At 39.6% G+C, this 23997-nt stretch overlaps 2 protein-coding genes across 2 annotated transcripts; both read left to right on the forward strand.

The window, feature by feature from the left end:
* Nucleotides 1-3442: 3442 nt before the first annotated feature.
* Nucleotides 3443-19360, forward strand: LOC108679922 (serine-rich adhesin for platelets). Its single transcript, XM_047884367.1, has 9 exons — nucleotides 3443-3530; nucleotides 3689-3757; nucleotides 10627-10731; nucleotides 11466-14461; nucleotides 15251-15604; nucleotides 16012-16969; nucleotides 17723-17871; nucleotides 17938-18039; nucleotides 19184-19360. The coding sequence occupies exons 1-9, from the start codon at nucleotides 3443-3445 to the stop codon at nucleotides 19358-19360; spliced, it is 4998 nt and encodes a 1665-aa protein (XP_047740323.1).
* Nucleotides 17942-22415, forward strand: LOC125179135 (endochitinase A-like). The gene is made up of 2 exons (XM_047884369.1): nucleotides 17942-18018; nucleotides 19184-22415. Exon 2 carries the CDS (start codon nucleotides 19394-19396, stop codon nucleotides 21158-21160), a length of 1767 nt encoding a protein of 588 aa, XP_047740325.1. The 5' UTR covers nucleotides 17942-18018; nucleotides 19184-19393; the 3' UTR covers nucleotides 21161-22415.
* Nucleotides 22416-23997: the final 1582 nt, after the last annotated feature.

Consider the following 23997-nt stretch of genomic DNA (forward strand, 5'->3'; position numbering starts at 1 on the left):
TTTGCCTATGATTCGTGATGAAAGCTAGTGCTGGAGGGTTAGTGAATGCTAGTGATGAGGTGTTGTGAATGCTAGTGTTGTGTTAGTGAACGCTAGTTTTGTGGTAGTGAACGCTATTGTTGGAGGGTTAGTGAAAGCTAGTGTTGAGGTGTTAGTGAACACTAGTGTTGAGGTGTTAGTGAACGCTAGTGTTGAGGTGTTAGTGAACGCTAATGTTGAGGTGTTAGTGAACGCTAGTGTTGAGGTGTTGGTGAACTCTAGTGTTGAGGTGTTAGTGAACGCTAGCGTTGAGGTGTTAGTGAACGCTAGTGTTTAGTATACATCGCGGCTAAGTAAACTCGTAGTGCACAGCAATTCCAACTTAACTGCACAACTTCGTTAGGAATACGTCAATACTAATTGTGATATGAAGTTTCACCATTTATCTTGCACTCGAGTATGGCTGAAAATGTTTCATTAATTGCACAGTAACCATCGCTTTGGTCGCGACGCTGGCCCTCAAAGTTTCCAGTCGCACGCCATGACCGACGGCTTTTAGTGATCTCCGATCAATGAACCACCGAGACCGAAAACGTGTCTTTTTCACGCACGCATATTCAAAGTTGGGCTTCAAATATGAACTATCTCAAATGCTAGCTAATAAATTTTTAATAATAACTGGTGCCATAGCAACTATTTTTAGCGTTTTTTCTCATTTATGGAAAAAATGCCCTATTGTGCTCGTCATGAGCGTCCGTCTGTCTGTCTGTCCGTGACTTCACGTTTTCGTCGATTTTGAGAAAATGCGCTCTCTGTCATTCACTGCAGTGAGTACTGAAATATATTTTTTAATGATAAATACGCTTAACGACAGGGAAATTTGTTAATGGTAATAGGTTGCGCTCACTTGCGCCCACCTCCAACTGACCATATCAAAAAGATGTTAATGGTCTCATTACATAAATACTTTTAGACAATAATTGGTTTCTTTGCATTTGATCTGTTTTATTCCTCGTGTCTCTAATTGATTAAAGTTCGATGTATTGTATCTAAAGTACCCAGTGATTTTCCATTGAAATCCGAGTCACTGTAATTATGCAGTACTTTCCTTACTCATGTTATACTACTAGATAAACGTACAGTTGTACAGTATAGTATCTTTGGCATTGAAGAACAGGCCTGGATAGGACTGTGGCCGATTTTTGTACCTTTCTTGACTAGACTGGCCTTTTGATCAGATCTATTCTACGGACGGTAGGTTTAAAATCGTTTCTACATTTTACTACTCGATATTAGCGATAAAGCGCGGCATATTTTATATATTACACTGTCAGTATAGATAATGAGAATCTTATCACTTATGTTATCAACGGTTTGCTTGCGATAACTTATCTACGATCGTGATACCAAATTTCGGAAACTACAGGAAATGCCAGTGACAATCATTTCGGAGTGCAATGGTTCACTTAATCGCTCTTGCTGCGGGACTCTCATGCATGATTATGAGGTAGTTGCATAACACCAAGGTTTATTAATATTGCTTACATAACAATTAACATACCAACAGCTTTAACACCACGAGCGTATGATGTGATGATTACGAGCGCTCACCTGTAAACTGATGCGGTGGTAACAAAGTGATGAGGTGAGGTAAATATTTCAGTGCGCCATTGTACGCGAACCTTATTCAAAATCCTGAGTAGATTCAATCGTGCAAGCGTACATTGCCACTATTTATGTAATATCATAGGGCAAATGTTAAAAATATTGCTTGCTTTTTACCTTACCACCTGAGTGTGTTAAAAAATCCTAATAAAGCCAATAAACGACTTGGACTGATCAGACGCTCTTTCGAGTTCCTAGATTTAGAAACGATGAAGCAGTTCATTATATAAATAATTTTGTACAATAATTGGTTTCTTTGTATTTGATTTGTTTTATTCCTCATGTTACTAATTGATAAGGACAGAAATTTAGCAGAGAGTGTTCAAAGACGCACAACAAGAATAGTTCCGGGCTTGAAAGGCAAGTCCTATGAGGAAAGATTAAAGATTATGATGCTTCCAAGCCTCAGTTATCGACGTCTGCGTGGGGACCTCATTGAAGTATACAAGTATACTCATGACTTATACAAGGTCCCAGAAGGATTACTAGAATTTGAAACAAGAACCAACACCAGGGGCCACGGCTATAAACTAAAACAAAACAGCCTTGGAACACATCCATGCGACAAAATTTCTTCTCGCTTCGAGTCACCGACATGTGGAACAGCCTCCCTGATAGCATCGTTGACGCTCCGAGTATGAACATCTTCAAAAACAGACTAGACGAAGCTATGCAGGAGCATATGTTCAGTCTTAAATGCCTAGCAAATTACGGACCAGGCAATAAGTCCAGCAGCTATCTCAATCAATCGTCAGCTATAGAAAGATCGGGTTCCAAAGGCCGGATCCCTCGTGAATCAAGTCACGAAAAGTTCAAGCATCGGCAACAGGCCATGGGCCTATTTCTTCAACGCCGACACTTCTATTCTATTCTATTCTAAAACACTCTTTTGAGCAGCGCAACTGAAAATTGAACATGCAGAAATACCTCTCGAAATTTGTTGAATATTCATTGCGAAATTAGAGAATTTATGACAATATAGTGACACTAGGGAAGCGAATCAAGCACTCACTAGTAGCACCATTAGTGTATAACCAAGTCTTGACTTGTATGAAGTAGTCTTTACGACTTATGAGTTATTAAAAGTTATGAAAGGTCTCCGGATATTTATTTTAATCCTTCTGTACATTGCCGTACTTATCACACAGTATTATATTCACATTTCTGACGCGAACTAAAAGAATCGCTAAGCAATTCTTAATTTTCTTGATAAAAATTCAATAACTGAAGCATTAAACGGTTCGAGCATCAAGTTCGTTCTAGAATTTCATACTTAATATTTAATTCCAACATACATTGCTTTCTACTTAATATTGGATAACTTAAATTGACACTTGATTGCCACTTCAACGTGTGTGTGAGGTTTCATTGGGGTTATGGAAGGTGCAAACAGTTTACGATAAAGTAATAGCTTCAAATATTTCAAAGTTGCCAGCTGAAAACCAATTCAGCATCGGTAAATTGAGCCAGCATACACAGCTGTTGCTTATAGTCTTCTTTCCGTTGGCTGCATGTATGGTATCCTAGATGCAGAAATACTTTTGTGTCCTAATATTTCTAAGCCAATCATCAGTTATTGAATCCTAAGCTCCACGTGTTGAAATTTCATCACGGAAATTAATAGAAACATCCGATTAGAATGGATTAACGTAGCTATTCAATCAATAAAAAGGTATTTACCATGTGCGTGGATAGGCACCATCTCCAGTGGTAAAAAATAATTTAGTTGCCCTACTGACTCTTCTTCCGCTCCTACTGATTCTTCGTGACGTCATGAGAAGCAGTGGAAAAAGTGAAGATGGCTGCCCTCGATGACAGCCTTACAAAGTTTGAGGGGAAATTATGGACTTTTTGGACTCGTAGCTCTGGAATTTCTAATTTATTAAGTAAGTGAAGTGTACAGGAAGGTTTTCTCTAGTATATTCTGTCAATCGTGTTAATGAACGGTGTGTTTAATCGGCGGTACGTGCTCTCTGAATCGCGTGAATTTTTCTCCCACGATCTCCTGAAACGCCACTCTTATTCAAGTTTGTTTTTATTTCAGGTCTGCGAAATAATGATGATCATGGCAAAGTCAGACCACAAGCTTCCACATCTCTTCTTAAAAAAGAAGGTATGTACTACTATCGAAAATTTTTTTTTTTCAATTTTCTTTTTTAACGAGTGTGTTTACACGAGAAATTGATGAAAAAAAACATGCTCGTACACGCACAGCTCGACATAACTTGTTATTACTATTATTTTTTATCAGCTGATGCCTGAATATCCACTTGACGTTCGTGCAATTTGGGGCAAAAAGTTAAAAAAAATGTATTTATTATTACTAATGAAGAGAAGAAGAAAGTTTTCTCTTTCTTATTATTAAATAAATTGTAATATAGCTAGGTAAATCTTGAATTCATCTTGCTTTGAAATTTGCAAATTAGGCTAGCTATTCATTTAATATTGATACAGTAGAAATGGTCAAATCATGAGTTTAAACTACAGAAAAAATCTTCCATCTTCCAGAAGTGGAAAATTGGGCAGATGTCAATTGTCAAAATTGGTTCTAAACTTCTAAAACACCTGTGGATCTTGCTAATTTTATCCATTCCCATAGCAATTTTACAAGTCTTTCAGTAAAAAATTAGTAAAATGGTACTAATGTTATTTGCAGGTTCTATAAATTACTTGTTAAAAAAATAATTTGTACCTAAAATTGGTAATTCTTTAGATTAAGTACGTCCAAAAAAGGGTATTTTTATTTTTTAATTAGGCTATATGTTTTTTGGAGTGTAGACTGTAGATGAACTCAGGGTAAATGCGGTATATTCCGACACTTTAAGAACGCATCGAGAAATGAAAAACTATAAAAAAAAACGTATGCGTTACGTAAGTTCTGTTGCCTTCACATGACTCTCAAAACACTTCACTACGCGTCAATGGAACTAAGGCCAAGCTTAATATAAAGGAAAAACTAGAGAAGTGACGGAATTACCTACGATGTCGGAATATACCGCGTTTACCCTATGAAGAATCTGAAATCCGTTTTTGGTGGTCAGCATTGGAAATTTTTAATGGAACCTGTTCCTAACTGGACCTAACCTGCGAGGTTTTCGTTGATTGCCTAGGTTTTTCCGGCCGCCGGACGGACTCCAAACATAGGAAAAACCTAGCCCATCAACGAAAACCTTGCAGGTTAGGTCCAGTTAGCGTTAGGAACAGGTTCCATTAAAAATTTCCAATGCTGACCACCAAAAACGGATTTCAGATTCTTCATCTACACCCCAAAAAACATATAATTAGAAAATAAAAATACCCATTTTTTGGATGCACTTAATCTAATGTACAGGCTGGAATTCTAAAATTCGTGGTTCACATAAAAAAAGCGTCCCGCCTTAAAAAAAAATGTTCCAGGCAACTAGAAACAGATTTGCAGGCCTTCAGAAATCAGCTTCGGTTATGGTAGCTATGATCGTATGAACGTCAAGTCAGGCAACATAGAGAAGGTCCCATGCAAGATTGTTAATTGCGCGCGTCACTCACAGATGAGCAAGAGGGATGGATCTACAGAAGGAAATACTATTTACTCCCAACATAATAGTTTCAAATTAAGTATAAAAAAACATTTATGGCACCTATTCGTTACCTCGGCTTTCAAATTGAGGAGAAACTCATCGGCTGTCAGAGAAACTTCTCGAAGAAAAGGCAATGCACAACAAACAACATGACACTTCACAGTTGACTGACTAGAATAAACTCATTAGTCAATAGAGTACTCGAAAGTCAAAAATTTAGCATTCAAACCTTTAGATTCTGTGAACCTTGTGATTTCTTCATTATTAAAACTTTAGAAGGCTCACAATATATCGCGTAAAGTTTTCACTCAATTATCGTCTCGAATTTTGGGAGCTTTATCTTTATCTGCAGTAATGTTCTGTAGTTACCTCATCAATTGCGTAATGAGAACTAACCACTAACCATCATAGGATTCCCGCTACTGTTGCACACGATTGATTCTGCATGCATGTATAATTAGTATTTAACTGCAATTCGTAATGAACGCTGCAGCGCGACTCGTTTGTGCCCGGCGGAAATTTGACCACGTGACACCGATTTTGCATGACCTTCACTGGCTGCGCATCCAGCAGCGCACGCAGTTTAAAGTCGCTGTTCTGACGTTCCGCTGCCTCCATGGTTTAGCACCACCTTATCTCGCTGAAGGCCTGCGGCGCGTGTCGGATATGTGGCATCTTGCAGAGACTCATCAGTGATGATGATGGACTGAAAGTGGAAGTGTGCTGGACGTTCCAGATTTTTGGGTCCTGCTTTCTGATTTGCTATGTTTACCAGTTGATATATTACCCCTGTGGAATTCCACACTGCTAAAGTAATACCCCCAAAATTTTATAAAACTGCTCCATATTCCCAATTGGCCAGCTTCAAGCGAAACAACATTTTCCATAACTTTGGAATCTGGTGGCTCAATCTGACACTTAGGTTAATAATAAGATAAAAAGAGATAGGTAAACAAAGAGATAGGGTAAACACACCATATTCTGACCCCTTAAAGACATAGTAAGAAATTAATGGCTATAAATAGATAACTGTATGTGCAACTCAAGTTCTGATTGGTTTATGTCACTCTCAAAACGCCACACTATGCACCAGCAATGATGAAACGTTCCAAACTGTTGCCATATTTATTTATTTGAAATTTAAATCCACAAAATTGCTGAAATCCGATACTGTGTGTGACAAAATGCAGCATATTATGACTAATTCCGACAGCGCTTCAAAAATTGTTATTCGTAAATCTGACACCCTGTGACTGTGTGAGCTGTCGGAATTAGACAGTTTACGACACCCTGTCTGTCGTAAGTCCAACACCCTGTGTCGGAATGAGTTTTTATGAGTCTAAAACTGTGTCTTAAATCAATGATCTATTAATTTATTTACCACTTAAAATCAGCAAATACAAGTATACTTGAAGGATTCCTAATATAGTCACAGACTTATTTGAAAGTCTCAAACCATAATATTCTTTCTACACAGTTTGTCACTATTTAGTAAAGCATGGTCAACTATCAACTTTCATACGCGTTTCAATGTTCTCACTAGTTGACTCGGACTTTTGCTCTTCAGATCTGAACATTTTCTTGCTAGACCTAGTGTTTTGCGGAAATCTGGCGCACAATAGTATGTCATCACTATTTCAACCATCTACACTTGTGTGGAACTAAGGCCAAGCTTAATATAAAGGAAAAAGTTGAGGGGTGTTGGAAGTACCCACAGTGACTATGGTGTGTTTACCCTAATTAATCCGCCATCAAATTCAGGATTGGAATTTTCCTACTTGTTACTGAAATTTTGTTGCTCCAAAGTTTAGTGTAATTCTAGAAAGAGGTACTTATGGCTCTGCCTCAGGGTCATGTGCCCCCCAAGGGGGCCTGCATGGTATCAAACTAGTTTTTTGCCTAACTCACTTTCAAATGCATTCAATCTGTTCATAAATTCATAATTCACATTCACATTTCATTATTTTACCACTGTACCACACAGGGACAGGACAGCTTGTGTCAAGTACTTTCAAAGTTTGTTTTGTTCGAATGTTCTACTTTGATTTGATTAATTTTTTAGCACTGTCACAGGTTCACAATGGCTGTGTCACCTTCTGATTGCTCTTCTCATAATGAGAAATAAATACCAGCCTGTTTCAAGGAACACCCTCCAAGAAGAGCAGTGATACTAGCTATGTAGCCTATGTTTATGAGTTTTATTGGTTATTTTTTAATAGTGCAATTATAATGGTTCACAAGTAATTCACTAAAATACGTTTCACAAGTATAGAGTTCACTAAAATGGTACAAAAATTACAAGCCCTTACAATCAGTAAGCTTACAGATGCAGAAGAAATGCTATATGCTGCTGATATGAAGCTTTCAGTAGACAAGATTGTTGTCAATGCTCAATGGCAGGTCTGCCACACTGATACTTGGCAAAACTACTACCACAACACTGCTGCCCTCACCCCAGATGAAAATGCTGCCTAGGACGCTGAAAGAAGTACCCAAAAGCATCTTTAGAATTGACAACCTCAAGCAATATCTGATTGAGTGCTACCTGCTGCAGGGGATCTAGCACAGCACCAGGACATATGTCAGAAAAGACCCATACCCTTGAAAAAACAACGCATTTGTGTCAACACGCAACTAATTAAGATGAGACGAGAGAAGTTGGAGCAAATCGAGCCTCAGAAATAGAGAAGCCTACCAAGACCAGATGGATCGTGCTGTGAGCCTGAAAACTACAAAGAAACACAACCTTTCTAAACCGAATATTGCAACTTTGGCGCGAAATAGACGAAACTCATCTGAAGCTCTAGAAATTTCTTCACTACTACTATATATACTAATTGATGGCATGCCCATGGATATGGTAACATCACATCAATAATATGGTAATGTATGGACATAGTAATATATCAGTAAAGGAAAAATGAGTACAAATCACAAAAAATCTCATTTATTCTTCTGCTCCTACTGATTCGTTGTGACGTCATGAGCAGCAGTGGACTGTGGAACACAAAGGAAGTGGAGGACTTTGGAGTACCGTAAAATGGGGTAACTTAGACCACTTTTATTTTTATAAATGATGCCATTTTTTTACTAGCTAAATTAAACTTGAATTGAAACATATAAAAATGGAACATAATTCCTAATGAATAGAAGAAAAATTCTAAAAATGGAACATAATACCTTATGAACAGAAGAAAAATTCTAATAACAGACCAGTCTGAAGATGCCAATTCAATGCTCAAATAATGTCAACTCAAATGTACACTTGTGGTGGACAGCAGTTGCAAATTGCTCACCCCCATTGATAAAATTTTAATATCTAAATCATAAGTAGTTTAAAAACAAGAAAAGGGCACATGAATTTATTATATTTTATAGTGAATGTTTTGAGGTCCAGCTTGATTACCCATTCAAAATTCCAGACTATGGATAAAATTGGTTTTAGTACAGTAAAAATTTTATGGACAGATCTTGAAACCTAAAATTATGAATGAAAGATGAAGGAAAAAAAAAGGTTACCCAGTACTCACTGAAGTGAGTGAAAGAGAGTGCATTTTCTCATTGACAAAGACGTGAAGTCAGACACAGACAAACTGACATGACGAGCACAATAGCGCCTTTTTAGCGCATTTTCTCATTTATGAAAAAATGCACTAATGTGCGCTATGTCCATCTGTCCGTCCGTCTGTCTGTCCATCTGTCCATCCATGTCTCCGTGACTTCATGTTTTCATCGACGAGAAAATGTGCTCTCTGTCACTCACTGCAGTGAGTACTGAGTTATATTTTTTTCCATATATGAAAAAATGCGCTAAAAAGAGAAAACATATCTACAATTTCTAGTGGTGGGTAAGAGCTGAAGGCTGTATTCAAACTGGACCTCTGTGTTAAAATGAGTTTACAAGGATTATAAAATATGCAAATGAGAAGCACCAATGATGCAAGCTCAAATCTTCCAGTCAATTGAAAATATTGGCTCATTATCCAGCTGGGTGTGAGGACGCCAAATAGGAGGGATGCACTAGTACCTATATAAATAGCCAGTACTATAATTCCTCCCTTTATGTTCTGCCAGGAAAGATTGTTTGACATCATACCAATGTACACAGATGCTCATCATGCACAACTGTAGTAAGTAATTAGAGACAATTGTGTATGACTATGGAAAATATCTTTGTACCTAAAGAAAGGTAGGATTTTTTGATTACATTGCATTGGCTTGATGATGGAAACCAATAAGAATGCTTGTGGTTTGTAGACAAACTTTTTTCTAAACCTGATGCCTGGATTATTTAAAAATGGAATGAGTTCATGTGTCAGTCCTCAGTTCAGCCCTTGTGGTGTGCCATTGAATGTATGATATCATTATATTATATAGTTGTTTTGCCTATTTTACAATCCAGCATCTATTAATGGCATCACTTTTCCATGCAGGAAAATACTTTAAATTTCCAGGGATGATGTAGGTACATAAGCAGTACTTATGAAATTTTGTTCTCATAGTAACTATAATCTTCATCTCAAAATCTCTGCCTCATGTCCCCCTCTTAGTGTTAATAATGTGCATTTAATAAGTACATTTTAAAGACCACACTTCTAAAGATGCCTGTGTCTCTGATATACAATGAATTTCTTATTTTATTTCAAACTATTTGAAAAAAATTCTTTTTAAATATTCATTTTTTTCAAATTTTAAAAAATACTTTTATTCTGTCAACTGATTCATGCATTGTCTTGTATTTAACTCGAGCGTGCAAAAATTCAGATCAATTGGTCAGGTAGAAGTGTGTTAAATATTGATTATAAGATTTGTAGCAGACAGACAAAAAACAAGAACTGAAGTTCAAGAGAAGTGTGGTAAAAAGTAGTTTTAATGATATTGCTTATCAACTATGAACTGTCAACTAAGCCTCATTTTATATTTAGCATGCCCTACTGGGGCTACTGCACTCTAGAAACTTAAGATTAAATTGTTAGAAAAACATTTTTTTCTGAAATTTTTTCCTAAATCATGAAAGAAGCAGTAGGTATGTGTTTTTGAACAAAATATGTAACATAAAATTATTTGGTTCTCGATATTTGATTTTGTAATTTTTTTATATCATTTATTCATCTTTTACAATTTATGTATAGACATATATTATATTAATTTATCAGTTACTATTAGTGCCTTAAATCTAAATACTTTTTGAAACATGTTTATAAGCAAATTTTTCTTAAAATTTGTCATTCTTTCTAGTTGTAACATGATAGAAATTTGAATTCTTTGATTCATGAGCCTATCTTCTAAATGCCCTAATCCTGAAAAAATGTTTTCAAAAATTAATAAAGCTGGCTCCCAAGCCATGAATTTTGAGAGCCATGACAATACAGGAGAATTGCTTCTTTTCATCAGAATAAAGTGTGATGGGTTTCTTTGGTTGCAGATATGGCCACTTATGGCTACTGTCCAGTGTGGGAAGACTTTTATCTCGTTGTCTGTGACTTCTGTGGAGTGTCTGTTAAGCCTCAGGCTCTCAAGCATCACATAGGTAAGTTTTGCTTCATTTGCATTGTGTAGATTTCCAAGAAGATTTTGTTTATTCAATAAAAACACATTTATGATTCAATTATAATACCTACTTGAACACCATTTCAATTCAATATTATAACTCTTTGATTCAATTATTTACTTTGATTTGAATTAGCTGGCAATCATTTGAGTAAATATTTTTGCATTTCTTCAGCCACTCGAAACATACTTTACTTGGGGATGCCATATATAATAGATTATTTAAAAGAAAGAGTCCTGGTGAAATTATTAACAGCAGAAGTGAATTTGAAATGCCTTCGGTTATCTAAAATTATGTGTGTGAACAAATTATAACCTAATATCTCATCTTTGCATTTACAAGCAAAATCATATTAAATTATTAGAAAAATATCTGACAATTTTTCAATGGTGTACCGTACCTATGTAACACAATGTTGCGTATTGTACAGTATTATACAATATCACAATAGTTAGTTGTCTATTCAACCATGTTCGAGTAGATATATAAGTTTGTAAAATAGAGCTCACTGGAACAAAGTATTTTATCTTGTCCATGTTATTTTTCTATGAAATTGAACTCATAATAATTTGATTATCATGTTTGCTGGCATGTCCACATTCAATCAACAATGTTATTTATCAGCAAAAACATTTCTGTGTTTTGTCCTTAATTACTTATTGATGTAGAACTGAAAACATTGAGATGTTTAATCTGTTGCAAAACTTTTCCAGAACAACAACACGGCATTGATAAGGTCTTCTTAAGTTCTTCTGACAAGCCTTGTGATGCCATAACTGTTAGTGCTGCGGCTGCTTCGTCGTCAACTAGCTGGGTCTTTTCTGGCAGTGACGAAAGTAAAGCTTCTAGTGTGACGTCTGATAACATCACTGAAGTGACATGTCTGGGCGCCAGTAGCAGTTCACAAAACAAAACACTAAAGAGACTACTAGAAAAGAATCCAAGAAGAAGCCCAACTGGATCTTTCTTGACTGGAGACAGACAAGATTCTGGTTTGGGTCTATCATTCTTTGGCAGCTCCAGCCAAGATTCAGATTTGCCAATGGAAATCCCAAATGTTGCTCCTTCCACTTCAATATCTGCAATGACTAACACCCTGCATACCAAACATGAGACATTCGCCTCCAATTTATCAAACCACAATTCTGACAGCTATGTCCATTTAAGAGCTGCTCTTGATGGAGTACCCCAAAATACATCTAATTTCTCCTTATTAGAAAATGGCTCTACACCAAGAACAGTCATGCAAGCCTCCAATACTTTGCCTTATTCTAACTACTCCAACGTGAGAGTTTCACAGAGCTCCTTGACTAACAGTTGTCGGAACATAAGTAGGTGTAGCAATAGTAACAGTCATGGGAGTAATAGCACTATTAGCAATAACGTAGCATTAGGTATTAGTAATGGTCTTGACTATGGTGAAGGAGGCACTGAACTCATAGGAAGGAATAGCTCATCAAGAACAGTCATCTCTCCTGGACTGGATTTTCCCTCACCATCGCCATGCAGTTTATCTAAAGACGACGAGGACAGCCTTGATAGCAGATTACGAGCCCTGCACAGCCCTCAGGACGACTCTTCTCCATCCCTCATTCCGTCATCGTCACAGTTGCCGAGCTTGGCAGGTGACGGTGTTAGTAATCAAGCTTTCCCCTTGGAAAGTAATTCCCTCCACCACCATGGAAGTAATTCTCTCCATCAGACTCGAGCACTGCCGGATCTTTCCCTTGATAATAATTCAATGCTAAACCCCTCGCCTCACTACACTGGGCAGCTTAGTGTTGGGCCACTCAGTGTTGAACCCCAGAGTATCGGGCCCCAGTCAGTGGGTCCTCACAGTGTTGGGCCTCCCAGTGTGGGGCCGCCTAGTGTCGGGCCTTCCAGCGTTGGCAGTTCTGGCATGACTCCCAGTCATGCTTCATTTACGAGCAATCGGCCCAGTGGCATGAACACAAGCTTGAACAATCATACCAACAGCAGCACTAATGATTTTTGTGGGATGTTGTCCTCGATATCACCCTCTGGTGTTATGATGTCCATGGACGGACACATCGATAGCAATAGTAGGAGTGATGGGAGCAATAACACTCCTGTGTTACACTCAGCTTCTCCCGCCGTTGATAGTGCCGAGGAGGAAGTTAAGAGGATATCTGCCATGCTGCAGAAGGAGGTCGAGGCCTTGACTGCATCTCAGCAACTTAATTCCAGATCTCGTTCTATGCATTCACTTCCCTCAGGCAATTCTTTACCTCCTCATGACATTGTCGAGGCCCAAGTCATGGTTGGGCGGAGACATCACTCTAGCTCCTCTTCTCTTTTAGGTGTCACCTCGCAAGCATCGCACAATTCTTCCACTGCCAGTATAGGTTTGAGCAATTCGTCTATTGCTATGTCTAATACTTCCAATGAATTTTCAACTTTACATTCAAATAATAACACATTGACGTCCTCGAGAAGAGCTAATAACGATAACGGTGTTCAAGTGACTAATTTGGGTAGTAATAACAATAGTAACTCTAATAATATGGGATCTGTTCCTGTTCCTATAGGCCATATGTCTGTTGAAACCCTCAACCAAATCCAGGCTGATTTATTGGCGACGGTGAGTGAGTCTGACTTGAATGCCGTTTTGAATGCCACGCCTGACTCGTCTGACCCATCGTTGTTACCTAATAACTCTTCTCTTGTTTATTTTCCTGACAACCAAACTGTGCAATTCTCTGACTCTTTGTCACTCACATCCGATAATTTTTCCTCGAATCAATTGTCAAGTTCTGGGAGCATATCTCAGGTGCAATTTAGTAATGAACAATTAAGTATGCCGGTCTTGGACTCGGGGGATAGTCCTGTTACCCTGCAGCAGTCGAGCTTCAGGAGTTTGGGTCTTCTGGACCAGTCAGACCAAATGCGGCTGTCGGATGCTTCTCAGGCGGAAGAACTGACAAACGCTGTCAATTCAATCACTCAGCCTGGGCAAAACAATTGCATCAATGCTTATGATTCACCATTAGGTAGTTTTATTCAGCCTAACTCGCACTTGCCTATGGTTGTATCGTCGCCAGCGCCATCTCCATCACCCACAGTCTCGTTTTGCTCCGTGAGTTTGGCAGCTGCGTCCCCTTTGAGTGCATCAAGTGTCTCGAGTTTACCTCTGACACCTCTTGTGGCAGGAAGCAACGTCCAAGACGTCACGTCGCTGGGACAAAGTGTTTGCACTACTCAGGGTATCACGGTCGTTATTGGTGGCACTGCAACTCCTATCACTTTACCTCAGTCTCCCATCACCTCGACTAATAGTAAAAAGGCAGTATTCAGCAGTCAATGCATAGTAAGCCAGAGTCCCACACTCACCCAGTCTCCATTACAATCGAGTTTCAGCAGTGGAGGTCACACTACACCCATACACAGCCTCCCCTCTCAAAGTACCACTCCTTCCCCTAAGAAATCGAGCAAAAAGAAGAAGCCTTGCGAGGCGCGAAAGATCGTACCACTCAAAGACAGAGAATACAATCCAGAGAAGCACTGCGGTGTGCTTGTGGCTGAGACTGGCAAGCCGTGCACGCGGTCCCTCACTTGTAAGACCCACAGCCTCACTCTAAGAAGAGCTGTCAACTCTCGGAGTAAAAAATTCGACGAGCTTCTCTTCGAACACCGCGCTAATAAGACGACCAAATCCGGCGATGGAGCGAGTAGCTCCGGAGCTGTTCAGGTGGGCATTACTTTATTAAAGCAGATCGTAAGCGCATGCTATCGTTTAATTATTTGTTATTAATATATTTTATCTCACAAGGAATAATAGGTTGCACGAATTTTGTGGAAAAAGTTGTTGGTGAATGTGGTTGCTATTTGAACATCAATGTTTTACTATATTTTATCATTTATGTGTTATTAATCTTTTATGCATTTACATGTTTTTATTGTTGCTACGTTACTCGAGAATTTGAAATTTCTGAACCTATCATTTGAAAATTCCTTAAAAAACTTTATCTACGAATTTTTCGTGGATCCAAGTTACATTTGTAACAGAATTTCTTATCTCAATGGATATTTTTGTGTATTTACTTATAATCTTCACTTAGTAGGCATTTCTTTCCTGTTTCATGCAACAAATTGAATCAAATATCGAATCAAAAGCATTGATTCGAGAAAAATTGAACCATATTTTGGCAGGAGCCAGACACAATTTTCTTAGCATCAAAATTTTTAAATTTTTAAGCCTTATGGTCAATACGTTTTGACCATAATGTTGGCCAAGTCCATTTTATAAACTCTCTTCATACGCTTCTGTTTCAGTTCTGTCTGTAATATTGCAAAAAACATCCCATAAAGCAGGTTCAAGAAGCGTACCGTACTAAGATCACGAGCTCGATAATTTTCTCTGGCTATTTGACAACTCACTGCAATCCTCTTTGCACTGCTGTTGACCAGTTGTTTAGTTACCTACTTTACAAACTTGTTTTGTTCACTAAATGCGATTGGTGTGCTTGATTCTGTGCAGGGAGCTTCAACTCCCTCTCGAGGTGTGACTACCCCAACCACCACCACCACAACAACCTCCTGCATTTCATCTACTAACTCTACCATGGTTGCTGGCGTTAATCTAACCATGGTTGGTGCTACGAGTGGTGGTGGCCCTTCGTGTTCCCCTCTTTTGGCCCGGAGTTTGAGTGGCGCCTCTGCCTCCACTACTCCAGTTACCTCCCTCCATCAGCAATACTCCACGGACTCCTCACACTCCTCCATCCATCCCCCCGCTTCCCCTTACCAGTGGGCGGCTTCCCTAGCCATTGTCCGACCATCTAGAACCCACACTGACAATTTCTACTCTACATCTCCTCCTCAGCCCCTAGCCGTGAGTTTTATTATTGAGTATTGATGCAGAGTATGGCTGCTTGATTTTTTATACCATGGAATATATCTTTTCGTCAGTGCACCAAAGAATTGATGCAGAGTATGGCAGATTTGGTATGGCTTGGACCATGGAATAAATCTTTTCATCTCTAGTTCACCAAAGGTTTTTGTCTCACAAGATTCTTTATGTGATTTTTTCTTACTTAACAGATTCTCTTATGTGGAACATAAGCTTTCCAACTTGAAACTCGAGGGACTTGCATGATTATCCTGATTCTTTTGCGTGCGTGATGGTTGAAACTTGTTTACTATGTGCTGCAACCAAGTAATATATGTATTATATCCACCACATATCAAAGATATTATCAAAATGTTGCAATATGTAGTTACTTGTAATTACCTTTGCAGACATGCTCATACAACACACGTCGTCTGGGTGGATTCCTAGCCACAGAGCACAAGAATGACTTGCTGCGCAGCGTTCTGCGCACCGCACTGAAGAAGCCCTCTCCTACTTCGTATATTATTGACTCGAGCTGCAGCAGTGGTTCCCATAGCGCCACGGTCTCAGGAACATTGCCTGCTGTTGCGGCTGAACGTCTTAACAACGTCAAGCCTTTGCTAGCGCGCAAACTGCAGGCAACTGTGCCACTAAATGCTTTAGCTACTAATAAAGATGGCATCACAGTCAGCACAGGCTACAACGGACACATTCAAGTGGCTGCTAGCAGTATGGGAATAGTGGGTACAGTAGCTGGCGGACAATTAAAACGAGGTGTTCATCATATAGATAGTATTGTTAATAAGAACGTCAGCAACCTCCCTAAGAACTGTAAAAACAAGAAAATTAAAGTTAGTGAGAATGGCCCCGGAATTAGCCTGCTCAACAGCGTTGTACAAATAGATGCCAATGGAAACGCCAAAAATCACGGCATTCCAGTAGTGGCTGTGACGATCCCGAATGGATTATCTTCTCAAACAATAAACTTGAGTAACGTGAATTTCAGCGGCATGCGCACGGTGGGCACAAGTCAGCCTATACGCATTCATCCCTCAACCATGAAAACCTACGTCCGTGATCAGATAACTGGTGAAAACCGGCCTACAACCGTCACGGGAGTCTTGAGTAACGTTGTCGTCAGCGCCGCGACGTCTGCCTCACCCGTCACGGCTGCAACCGTCGGCCAGACCATCAACACGGACGGCACAAACATCGTTCTCAACCCCGGCACGACGAGCTACCTCATCGCCGACGGCCTGAAGTCCTTTAAAGGCGATGCAAGCGGCGGCATTAGACTGGAGCTGCATCCTAGCAGCGCGTTCTCGGCAGACTCGCGCTTCATTCACGCCACTCAACTCTCTAAAGGTAGAGCGGTCATCTCATTCTCTGTGGTGATATAAACTCTCTAAAGGTAGAGCGGTCATCTCATTCTCTGTGGTGATATAAACTCTCTAAAGGTAGAGCGGTCATCTCATTCTCTGTGGTGATATAAACTCTCTAAAGGTAGANGGTATATCATCAACTGGTCATGTTGGTGATTTTTTTGATTCCCAAAATGTTCACATTAAAAATCAAGGTCTCTGAAAGTTTAAATGTAGTTTTTCTAAAGATGGTCTGCGAAAATCCTGCTATATAGCTCAGCAATGAAGTGAGTCAAGTAGTAGCTATAATTTTGTGTTTCTCTGTATGGGTCATTGATGGTGCCGGATACACGATAGAATAAGGCAACGAGAAGACGCCTTGGTCACCAGTACCAGTATCTTTTAGTATTACCTCATACTGCAATGTATTTTTTGTTTTTATTTAAGGTTTTTATGGGGTTGAGCCTCTAAAAAACCAACCACCAGTTTACTGGACGATGAGTTTCTGACTTCCTTTAGCAGAAAATAATCAAAAATAATTTATTTTCGGTAATGTTACTTATTACGTGCACCGTCAAACTTGCCCCAAATAAGCTTCGGTATTTTTTGGTGTTCAACATGCAGTCTCGCGTGTTAATTGTTTTTGTTGGTTTAAATTTTTATTGCACTTACTTTCTTAGTTACTTCGTTTGTGTAGTGCTATTCTTACATGAAAGAGTATGTTGGCATGAAGTTTACGCTGTACGTCTGCTTTCAGTGGTAACAAGCAGCGGTGTGGTCAGTGCGTCGGGCGGCAGCGGGTCGACCAGCATACCACTGAGTCAGCCTCAGCAACAGGTCACCTACCTCGCTCCAGCCGTGGCCTCTAGCACCAACCAGCCTCTCACACTCCAGCAGGTCCAACAGGTCGGTTACTCAGTGTATTCAGTGAGTCATAAGTGAAGTTCTTGGCTAATGTAATGGCTAAGCCAGCCTCAGCAACAGGTCACCTACCTCGCCCCAGCCGTGGCCTCTAGCACCAACCAGCCTCTCACACTCCAGCAGGTCCAACAGGTCGGTTACTCAGTGTATTCAGTGAGTCATAAGTGAGATTCTTGGCTAATGTAATGGCTTAGCCAGCCTCAGCAACAGGTCACCTACCTCGCACCAGCCGTGGCCTCTAGCACCTCTCACACTTCAGGTCGGTTGATGTTGCTTGGGGTCATTACTGTGAGTCCTGCTAATTTAAGGGCTGCAAGTTGGTTGTTGTATCACTCACTTAAGGCTGTTGTTCTAGCTGTAGATTAGTTGCTGCCTCATCGATGATTCATGCTGCCACATGTTGTAGATTGACACGATTGAATGTTGCAAATTAATAGCTGGCTTGTTTTGCCAAAGTGGTTGTAAAAAAAACTAATAAGGCTTTTCAAAGGAAACTTACAAAATGAGGTTGGTTATAGGCTGTGCTTTGATCCATGATAGTTATTTATAAAGCATAGTTTAATTAGTCAACAAAAAATTTTAAAATGTAATGGTAGCTTGTGAGTTAAACAACATAATTGTATTACAGTTCAATGAAAACAGTTCAACCTGAAAAAACTCAATGATGTTGAAGCTCTACCAAACTTTCTAGCTTAGTGTGAAGTGAATCAAAATTATTACTGAATTATGCGACTTGCAATAACTGATATTGCTTGTATGTATCCATTGTATTAACATTGTACGGTCGAGCAATAATGCCCATTGACAATTAGCATGATTTTTGGTCACTTGTGTAATCTCAAGGTCACGGGACTCCAATGTTTTATGAATGCAAGCATATTCTTGTGATTTTGAACCTACTTTATGTGATAGTTTTTTGCTAAAGCACTGAAGAGGATCGATTGCTATGTCCTATCTCAGCTCAATGTTCATGTAGTGCGTGTAAGCTTGATTGTCCGTTTGATATATGCTGAAAAGAAAAAAAAATATTTATGAAAGACTCCATTTTACTTTTTTCAATCTATTTTAACTTAGAACAGTATAAATAGAGCACTTTACTGGAACGTGTAGCTTATTTTTGCTTTTTTGTATGAGCTCGTGCACATAAATTAGAAGTAATCTTAATCAGAAAAGAAATCATCAGAAAATTTGTATACCGTACATTAACTGGTGGTAGTTGTGACTTAACAGTATTGGTGGTAGTTGTGACTTAACAGTACTGAATTAAAACATGAATTGAATGAAATCTTTCTTGCAGGTATTGAACCGACTGCAAAGCAAAGGAGGCGGATTTAAACTTTACCCTTCTAACGCTGCCAGCAACGCGAGTGCAGTAGTAGCCCGAGCCACTGCAGCCTCTGGTGGTGCTGTGGCGTCCACCACACCGCACCACCGCACCACCTACGTCATCCACCAGGACAACCAGCCATCCTGACCCCTCTCACAGCAGTCGCATCAAATCAGCGTCATGCAGCAGGGCCAGAGCATTGTCCCTCAGATCAACATCGCTACTGCTCAGCAAATTAGTCCTGGCAAGCAACAAGCGTTGTCGGGTAGTCACGGCGTTGCAGCTGTGTCAGTTCAGCCTCAGCAGCATCACTTTGCCATTGCTCAGCATGCTCCCCATAATGTTAGCATCGCGCAACAAAACGTTCTGCCTCAAACGCATCAGTCTGTTGGTGCGCATGCTGTACAATCAGCTCTGCCTGGCATACAGTCTTGCATCGCGCAGTCAGTCATCCAGCCTGGGGGAGCTCACTCAGTTATGCAGCCTGGGATGGCTCAGTCTGTAATTCAACCTGGCGTTACTCAATCAGTACTTCAGCCCAGTGTACAAGTCGTGACATCAACAGGACTGCAGCCTCTACTGGCACCGGCGTCTGTTGTGGCGTCTGCTCTCACGCCCACACCTCCACCTACTCCCTCCGCTGGTTCGCTTAGCATTAATGTCGTTGGAACGGAGAATTATCGTGACAACAGTACTCTGTTCGCCAGTGGTAATGTTACCACAACTAATAACCCACTACTGTCTCCTGTGCAGCAACAAAGTTCATCTGCGAATCTCACTCAGACAATTTTCCCTGCAGGCACACTTTTTGCGAGAAGTGAAGACGCAGCGATTGCATTGTCAGCTGGACTCACACACTCCCTCGCTACCATTGTCTCATCCGCTACTAGCCTTGCCCCTGCAGTTTCCCCATCTATAACTGCCTCTGCCGCTCCTCCTATTTTACTCACTTCTTCTCTTCTTCCTAGTACCACGACTGCCTCCTCTCATCACCTCATTCTACCGTCTTCGGACCTATTTATGCCAGTAGCTAATGTCTCCAGGGCTCCTAATGCGATTACTGGTTTGGATCAGACCTCGTCTATTGGTACAAACAAAAGCCTTACCACTTCTTCAGCTCTTCCAATCACAATTGTTCCTCATCAGCCAGTTTTGCCGTCGCAGCCAAACCAACTACAATCTTTACAAACGATTCAGTCTCAGGCAGTTCAAGTAAATGATCAGAAATTCCTTTCTTTACTCTCGCCCTCGATATCTCAGCCAACCTCCATCTCATGTGCCAGCTCCCAGAGCCTAGCTGCGTCCATAGTGGCATCTTCTTCTCAATCCATCACCCAAGGGTATTCGACACCAAGCAATACTACCTCTACGATCAATTCCACTGCAAGAAGCAAAACATTGAACCCTAAAACAAGTACTCTGGCTCGACTATTGCAACAAAACAGTCATCAGTATACTAAAATCTGCGGAGAAGACTGGTCAGAAGTTTACGGCCGAGGCACCGGTGGAGGCAGATATCGTGTTGTTGTAAGCAGCAGTGGTGGTGCTGGTGGTACCAATATTAGCATTACTGATAAACGAAACTTTAATACTTCTAATAACCGCAGTAATTTTAGTCCGGGAGTTGCGAATTCGAGTAACTTGAACAATTCGCATATTGTTACTGCAGTGAGTAAGTCCTGCAGTCTCGCTCAACTTGGAGTTACAGAAGTCAAGGATAAAAGCAGTTGGGCTGGCTCAAATGCAGCCACCAGCAACGGGCCTTTGTCCTACGAGAACAAATTTTCTCCCTTGACGACAGAGAGTAACATTGCAGGAGCTGCTGGCGATGTCCTCGGTGATGCTTCGAGGTCTGCATCTTCTGGAGCGGGTGACGTTCTTGTTCAGAAAAACCAGAACAAACCGCGATGTTCCTCACCGTTAGTGTGTCTCGTCTTAGATGAATAGAACCTCGTGCTCTCTTTAGGGGGTATTTGTGTGTTACGAACTAAAATTTTGTTATTTGACAGTTTGCTTTGAGCTAAAAGTGTAAGGCATACCTTATCACAGCAGTACAAATTGTCGGTGGGAACTTTTTTATTTTATAAGTTAGAATGTACATTCGCCCGATTCAGTAACAGTGAATAATAATACAAATTTCTTAAGGTGATTTTTTTGGTTTGTTACTCGAAAAACCATTTCTAGGTTGATGAAATAATTTTGAACAATTTATTTAATGTGTTACAGATTTTTTACTCAAGCTTTACCGCATTTCTGATGAGGCAACTAAGTGCCAGAGGCAAGACAAAATTGTGCAAATTTTATTGTTAAGTTAAATTGGTTTACGTTGATTTGCATTGGAAGATGTTGTTCGTAAAGTTGGAAATACTTGAATAATATACAAGATTAACTTAACTATCAAGGAAAGATATTTTCAGCGAAGCATTCATTTATGAATTAATCATTGTACGCTCCTAAAGATACTTTGAATAATTGGTGAAACGATGAAAATTTGCAATGTTTACACAGTGCAGATAAATCGTTAAGTAATTGATTCGTTTCCTGAGCAATCTTTGCAAACTGAATAGGTTGGCGATTTATTTCTTCCGTTTACCTTTTTTTCGGCTATTTAGGACAAAATTATAACTTTCTATAGCCTTATTAGTGATTTACCTTCTAAATAATCCTCTTAACATTTTTCTCATATAGGTGATTCACACGTTTTTGCTGTGTTGGTGCAAGACAATTTCAGTGCAGCATCTTGATGCTTCAAGTTAATGAAGCATTTTAAGCTCGGCGTGGTTGTGATGATGGTGCTTGTGAGTGGCATGCTTCCGACACCAGTTAGTGCAATGAAGAACCTGGACCGAATGTCCAGAGTTGATACCATCAAGTTCTATACCCATGGTTCGTTTAATACTGCCCTACGTTCTGTGATGATCTTGAAAGTTCTGATCGTGAATAGAAAAATTGAAGGTCTTAAAAATCGTCGTGAAAATTTGACTGCAGATTAGTTTGAACACTATATCTTGTATGTTCTCACCTAAGACGAGATGACAAGTGTTTCTTGATAGGCAATCAATTGAATTTTTATATCGCATACGATGTCTATAATACATTTTTGTTATCGTTTAATTTATTTATTTGTATATATGTATAAATATTGTTCATTGTTCGATATTGCTGTGAGGTTCTAGGTGTTTCTGATGAGATTGATATACTTCCTTCCGTTGTGTGCTGAATGTTGTTCAGTGCTCTGCACTTGTCCCATTGCGAACAAATGAAAACACCCATTTAATACTTCAAATGATGCAGTTGTTACTTTGTAGCCGTACGTTTTCTGTGTGTTCCATGACTTCTTGGAGTCGTCAGTGTCTTACGCTGGTGTGCCCTGATGCTTCGTTGCACTTTAGCGTTGTTTGCATGCGAAATTTTCCTCAGATATTTTTTCATACTACATTTTCCTCAGAGGTAAATGTCTGCCAGAGCTTCACTTCGCTGGTCCATAATTTACATTCAAACTCGGACGTAGTGGTAAATCTCGAGATTTTCTACAGTTGTGATGATGTAAAATTGTTTTTTCGGTTATTTGATTTTTTTCTTGCCGTAAAATCAAATTTTTGAATTATTTAAAAATTATATTCTTATTTCTGTCTTTGACTATTAGTGAAGATTGGGGTCTGACTTAAAATATTTGAAGAAATTAAATACTAAACAAATTATACTACAAGCTTTCGAAGTGGCTCACGATCGTGTTTCTTCTGTAATTCTATAGAAAAAACTTACATTCAAATATGTTTGGTTATTTATTGAGCCTTTGTGCTTTGCTGTCCATGACATCGCTTGCTAGGTAGGGTGTTGATGAGATTAATAGATTAGGTGCCTATTTAAATACCGATAAAACCGGCTCCTGGAGTCTTGTTATGACGATATGCTCGAGTGTCGGGCTAGTGTCTTGTATTATGGTTACTCCTACACCAAATAACAATCCCTCTGTCCTACGAGTATAAAATTCATATTTCCTGATCTAAATTTTGTTTCTGAAAGAAATTAAACTCTTAAGTAGATTTTTTTCTTCTATTCTGTTTAAGGTTAAGAAATTCTCCCTCTGTCCTACGATTATAAAATTCATATTTCCTGGTCTAATTTTTGTTTCTGGAAGAAATTACACTCTTAAGTAGATTTTTTTCTTCTATTCTGTTTAAGGTTAAGAAATTCTTGGAAAGGGGAAGGTCCTGATTAGCTTGCCCTTGTCCATGAGACTTTGTGTAACGATTAGCATTGTTTCTAAGCACTTTATCGCAGAGCTCGTAGGACTAAAAAATATAACTCGGTACTCACTGCAGTGAGTGACAGAGAGCATTTTCTCGTCGACGTTAACTTGAGGTCACTGACGGACGGACAGACGGACGGACGGACGGACAGACAGACGGACATGTCGAGCACAATAGTGCATTTTTCCAGAAATGAGAAAATGCGCTAAAAATCAGCGGAACTTTGTCCAAGTACCGATGACATTCATGCCTTTGTGTGCTGGTCACAATGACTCAGCTTGGTTTGCAGAGGGGCCTATGAGTGCTGCGTCTATCCACTGCTCGAGCTGTGGGTAACAAACTGTCTTTATTTGGCAATATTTCCCATCTATTTTGCTTGAGTTTGAGTTAGTGTCTTAGCTGTGAGGTCACGTCGTCGTGTAGGCAGGATCTTTGCACTTTCTCTTGTCTCAGATGCAACGTGTGAGACACGAAACATGTTTCGTGTGAGACACGAAACCCCTCTTTGCTTCGGTTACGTTGCCTTCATCC

The sequence above is a fragment of the Hyalella azteca genome, unplaced genomic scaffold (genome assembly GCF_000764305.2).
Source record: "Hyalella azteca isolate HAZT.00-mixed unplaced genomic scaffold, Hazt_2.0.2 contig15326, whole genome shotgun sequence".
In the NCBI taxonomy this organism is placed as follows: Eukaryota; Metazoa; Arthropoda; class Malacostraca; order Amphipoda; family Hyalellidae; genus Hyalella; species Hyalella azteca.